At 34.2% G+C, this 6325-nt stretch overlaps 1 protein-coding gene across 1 annotated transcript; it reads right to left on the bottom strand.

Annotated features, from left to right (window-relative positions):
- Positions 1 to 221: 221 nt before the first annotated feature.
- LOC139814721 (uncharacterized) lies at positions 222 to 3308 on the bottom strand. The gene is made up of 4 exons (XM_071781194.1): positions 2958 to 3308; positions 1860 to 2887; positions 1690 to 1775; positions 222 to 1426 (listed from the first exon to the last, which is right to left on the bottom strand). Exons 2-3 carry the CDS (start codon positions 2451 to 2453, stop codon positions 1719 to 1721), a joined length of 651 nt encoding a protein of 216 aa, XP_071637295.1. The 5' UTR covers positions 2454 to 2887; positions 2958 to 3308; the 3' UTR covers positions 222 to 1426; positions 1690 to 1718.
- Positions 3309 to 6325: the final 3017 nt, after the last annotated feature.

Consider the following 6325-nt stretch of genomic DNA (forward strand, 5'->3'; position numbering starts at 1 on the left):
TGGTGCATCTCGAAAACAAATTTGTTGAATTATCTATTATTTATTATATAATATTTATTATTACTTATTACTTACAAATAATATAATAAAAGTTGTTACTTTAATTTCAATTTTATTATTTAAAAATACTGACTTTCTTAAAATAATTTGTAAATTCAACTTTGGCTAAAAAACCAATAAAGAGAGAATACCATTTATAATAAAAATACTATTTATTTGTGATATTTTTACTTGAAATATACATATATAATTACTTGAAATATACATATATAAACTTATACATATATGTATACAAATGTATGTATTTATATCGTGTGCATAATTTGTAACTTTATATAAAACAAAAAATCTTTAACTTTTTATATATATAGTATATATTATACTGAAATATATAAAGGCTAATATAAAAAAAAAACTTTTTCTCTCCCACTCATTTCTTCTCCCAGAAAGGTTGTCCGGTTGAGTCTCGAGACGCATTCCATTTGGAAACAGATAAGCATTAATGCACACAGTTTGCGCAGTGATTCATTATAAGAGCAGACAAACAAGATGTCAAATATATTGAAATATTAAAAGATTTGATTTCTGAAATAGTAGCTGGATATTAAATATAAATAGGATGCGTTCCGAAACTCAACCGGACAACCTTTCTATCCACAACCGTACCTATATTGTATTTATATCGTGTACATAATTTGTAACTTTATATAAAAAAAAAATCTTTAACTTTTTATTATATATATATTATACTGAAATAAAGGCTAATATAAAAAAAAATCTTTTGCACTCATTTCTTCTCCCAGAAAGGTTGTCCGGTTGAGTCTCGAGACGCATTCCATTTGGAAACGGATAAACATTAATGCACACAGTTTGCGCAGTGATTCATTATAAGAGCAGACAAACAAGATGTCAAATATATTGAAATGTTAAAAGAATTAATTTCTGACATGGTAGCTGGATATTAAATAAAAATACGATGCGTTCCGAAACTCAACCGGACAACCTTTCTATCCACAACCGTACCTATATTGTATGTACAAGATTTGACGAAAATGGTCATAAACTCGCATACAAGGAGAAATAACTTCAGAACGTGAACAAAATATTATTTTGGCAATATAGAAATTATAGGAAAAACGAATATCCCATAAACTTAAATTTTATGCGTCAAACTAAGAGCCTTAAACTAAAATAAACCTAAATTAAACTTATATTAAACTGTGTCCGACTTTTAAAATGTTACTATGCGCTGCAGCAACTACTAACGTTTTGTTTTCTCTATCATAAGCGTCTCTATCAGTAGCCTCTCTTTTGTACGTGGGTGATCTCATATCCATGTTATGCGAAGCAGGGCGTTTATTATTCCGAGCAAATTTGTTAAATACCGACAGTACCAATCTTCTGCCACGCTGAGACATTAGAGAATCTGTAAAAATTGAAATTCTTTTTCTACGAGCATATTGTCGCGCATATATCTTCGTTCTTCATAATTATATATATATATATATATATATATATATATATATAATTACAAATTTATAAAAATTTTATGAACGATGTTAGTGTCAGTGTATGTGTAAGCGCGCGCGCGCGCGCGAAAGAGAGAGAGAGAGAGAGAGAGCGTGCATACGTATGCATGTATGTACTTTACTTTAAAATTTTGTGAAGTAGTAATATACAAGTACATACCTATCTACTTAGAACATTGACCAAGTGCTTCAACACCCTTTCTCGCCTGAGTTGCACCCACTTGCCGGCACGTGTACCACGAGCATCTATAATACATATATATCATTTGTTTTTTGTTTATTTATAGAAGTATCTCGTGTATATTTATTAATACTATTATTGTTACTTACAATAACTTGTTTGTTTAGCAGCCATACGATGATCATCACGATCACGCAATCGATCATTGCGAGATAAGCGATCTCGCGAATTTCGAGACATACGTCTTCGTGATTGGCGGTCGTGTGAAGCATGATTTCGCGAGTGACGGTTGTGACGACTATGATCTCGCGATCGACGATCGTGAGAACAGTGATCTCGCGCTCGACGGTCGTGAGAACTATGATCTCGCGATCGACGGTCGTCAGAACCATGATCTCGCGCTCGACGGTCGTGAGAACTATGATTTCGCGATCAACGGTCGTCAAAACTATAATCTCGCAATCGACGATCGTGAGAACAGTGATCTCGCGCTCGACGGTCGTGAGAACTATGATCTCGCGATCGACGGTCGTCAGAACCATGATCTCGCGATCGACGGTCGTAAGAACCATGATCTCGCGATCGACGGTCCTGAGAATCATGATCTCGCGATCGACGGTCGTCAGAACCATGATCTCGCGATCGACGGTCGTAAGAACCATGATCTCGCGATCGACGGTCATGAGAACCATGATCTCGTGATCGATGATTGTAAGGACTACATTTTTGCAATTGATGATCATAACTATAATCTAGCGATTGACGGTTATAAAAATTATGACCTCGCAAATGATAATAGCAATTGTAAGGGGAATTTGGGGACTGTCGATTGCGAAAATTATATTTTTGTGGTTGGCGGTCGTAACACTTACGCTTATCTAGCAAACGATCATGACTATGACGCGATTGACGATCGTGAGAGGAATCATCTCGCCGACAAGAACTTTCTTTATTGTGAAAATTGCGGTTTCTTTGCTCTTCTTTTTTGCTCGAATCGTTAACGTGTGTCGGATTCGGCGAATTTTTGTTAGAATTATTAACGTCTGTCGGCTTCGGCAAATTTTTGTTAGAATCGTTAACGTGTGTCAGCGATTTTATTCCAACTGATATTTCATCTGATTGTCGTCCCGGGGATGCCACTGGGGATTGATAATTTTGCCCCAAAATTATTTCTTCACTAGAACAAAAAAACATTAAAATTGTGTAAATAATAAATAATAATAATTGTAAATTAAAACATTACGTACAGTCCATTGTCGTTTTCCACATTAGATTTCTCAGAATTATATTTCTGAGCAGCCATAGAGCTGTAATAAACAAAAAGAAACATTTATAAATATATATATCGTTAGCACAATTATTAAAAGTAGAGTCTCTCTAATAAGAGTCTGGCCAGCTTGCAGTTCAAGATATAAGAGAGAAAGAAAAAGCAATATACATTTACATATGCATTCATATCGCTTTCTCTTTCTCTGTTATATCTCTTTCTCTTTTTGTTCTCTTGTTATTATTAGAATTATATATATAAATATGTGTGTGTGTGTGTGTGTGTGTGTGTGTGTGTGTGTGTGTGTGTGTGTGTGTGTGTGTGTGTGTGTGTGTGTATAAAAAGGATAAATAAAAAAAAAGTAAAGTGTGCAAGTAGAAACCTGCACATTGCTTCCTCATAGTTTTTAAGTGTGCAAGTAGAAACCTTTGCTCACAAAGCTTCCTCTATTTGTTTTGGCTTCCTCATAGAGGAAGCTTTGTGAGCAAAGGTTTCTACTTGCAAAAAACTCCAGAACTAATCAACCAAATCTTAACGAATTATTATGAAATAAGGGGTAGAAAAGACTGAAAAATATAATAAAATTAGAAATAGATCGATATCTCCAAATTTGCGGAAATTAAAGCATAAACAAACATTTCTGCAAAAATTCAAAATTTTATTAAAAAAGAACCTTTTGATTATTAGCAATTTTTATTAATTCTATATATTCTTCAGTTTTTTCTACCCCTATTTCATATATAATTCGTTAAGATTTGGTTGATTAGTTCTGGAGTTATAGAAATTTTGGTAAATTTGGCACATACATACACACATACACACATACACACATACACACATACACACATACATACACACATACCGACATTTTTTAAAATAGCGATTTTTCAACGTTTTAGAACATTCTGAACACATTGGCAAAAGCAACTCAAAAAAAATTTTTTTTACGAAAACAAAGCTTCCTCTATGAGGAAGCAAAAGTTGCTCCAAAATGACACACCCTAATATATATATATATATATATATATATATATATATATATAGAGAGAGAGAGAGAGAGAGAGAGAGAGAGAGAGAGAGAGAGAAGAAGGAAGGCAGCAAGAGTAATGAGGGAAGTATGGGGGATAGGGAAGAGTATGTGGAAAAAGGACTGCAAAAGAAGGATCTGGCTATACGACACACTGATATGAACAGTGATGGGATACGGGGCAGAAGTATGGGGATGGAAGGAGAGGAGGGAGGTAGAAGGTATTCACGAGAGATATCTTAGATGGGTACTTGGAGTAAATTGGAGGACGCCGGAATATATGGTCAGAGACGAGCTAGAAAGAGAGAAGATGAGAAGTAGAGCAAGCAAGAGAACATGGAAATTTGAAAGAAAATTGGAAGAAGGTAGAGGAGGAGAGATAGCGAGAAAGTGTTTGGAAGAAATGAAAGAGAGATGGAAGAGAGGAAAGGTAATTGGGAGATGGGAGCAGGAGAGAAAAGATTACTTGGAAGGGATCGGAGTAGAAATGGAAGGAGGAGAGGAGTTGGAGGAGGAGGAATTGGAAAAGAAGGAGAGAGATAAGGAGAGACAAGAAAGGATGGAAAAGATCGTAGGATCGAAGTACAATAGATGGTATAAGAGCATAAGGAAGGACGGGATCCCGGACTATCTAATGAAGGGATGGGAGGAAGCAAGATGGAACAGGATTGCAAGATTCAGACTGGGTAACGAAGTGAGGGAAGGACTATACTGGGAAAATGAGGAGGACAAAAAATGCAGGATGTGTGGGAAGGAAGAGGAAACATGGGAACATGTATGGGAGGAATGTACGAGATGGGTGGAATGGGAAGGAGAGAGGTGGCAGGATGTGGCAGAGAGATTACTAGGAGAAAAGGGAGAGGGAGAAGAATGGATGAAAGCAATAGAGGAAATGAGACGAGATGGAGGAGGGAGGAAAATGAGAAAGGAAGAAGGACAAGCCAACAACTCAACGAAAGAGGATCAAGGAGGACGAGACAACGAAAAGGATCGAAGAGGAATATGTTTATAATAAATTATATGTATTTTAATTGTATGTAAATTGTTGTAAACTGGATGTACAGGGTTGGGTACGTCCCTAAAAAACGCCCTTTTAGACCCCTTGGGGTAATAAAGTATCTTATCTATCTATCTATCTATATATATATATATATATATATTAGGGTGTCATTTTGGAGCAACTTTTTTTTTTCATTTCACGAATAGCATATATATTTGCAGGAAGGTAAAATAAGATACCTACCTGTTAAAATTTTAGCTCTTAATATTAATATTAACAGGTTGCTCATCGCGATTTTTTATTTTTTATTTAGTAAAATAAAAAAAATTTTATAACTATCTAACAAACAGTAATACAGCATTGCGCCACATAGATTTTCTGTAGTAAATTTACCGCTCTACAAAAAAGATCTCTTATCATTTTTTCATAAATTCAACCGTTCAAGAGATATTCAAAGTTAAAGTTTGATAAATTTTATAAAACTTGTTTTTGCTTCTTATGAATTTTGTATCATATCGACTATCAAAAATTATGAAATAATCAATACATATTTTTGTAGAAAATTTAACGATCTACAAAAAAGGTCTTTTATATTTTTTTCATAAATATAACCATTTAGACGATATTAAGGTTTAAAGTTCAAAGTGTAAACCTTAAAACGAAGAGAGACAACGTATATGGTTTACAGTACCATATGTCTCTAATATATCCGAAAAATTTAAAAGAGTTGTTACAGATGTTAACTTGTCTTGTTCTATAGTCTGAATAAACTTGATAAGTTTATTAAAGGGCAGAAGGATATTCTCCCTATCCAATCAAATAAAAATGTGGTGTATAAAATTTCATGTAAAAATTGCGACGCGTCATATGTTGGTCAGACAATGAGGCAATTAAAAACGAGAATTTTGGAACATCGTAACCATATTCGCAGAAATACAACAACCTAGTCTGTTATTACCGAACATAGAATTAATTTCGACCACGAATTTGATTGGGAGAACGTTGAAATCCTAGATAGGGAACGATATTTAGGAAAACGACTTGTTTCAGAGATGTCTCATATCAAGCTGCAAAAAAATAGTCTCAACTTGCAAACGGATACAGAGTTTATGCACCATGCATACGTGTCTATTCTAAATAAATTGTAAACCATGTCCAGAGAAACAATTTGCGTCGTACCGCCTGACATTGCTTATACATAGAATATTTAGTTTCATTTCTTACTGGCTTCATCTACACGTTTATAATTTTCATTGTTTATACACCGAATATTTATTAGTTTTATTTTCTTACTTATTTGACCGACACGTTTTATAATTTG

Source organism: Temnothorax longispinosus, chromosome 6, assembly GCF_030848805.1.
Source record: "Temnothorax longispinosus isolate EJ_2023e chromosome 6, Tlon_JGU_v1, whole genome shotgun sequence".
NCBI lineage: Eukaryota > Metazoa > Arthropoda > Insecta > Hymenoptera > Formicidae > Temnothorax > Temnothorax longispinosus.

Coding starts and splice junctions, on each gene's coding strand:
- LOC139814721 (XM_071781194.1), bottom strand. CDS start 2,453: ATGATCATCAATTGCAAAAATGTAGTCCTTACAATCATCGATCACGAG. Junction 1,776..1,859: donor TGCTAAACAAACAAGTTATT/GTAAGTAACAAT, acceptor TATGTATTATAG/ATGCTCGTGGTACACGTGCC.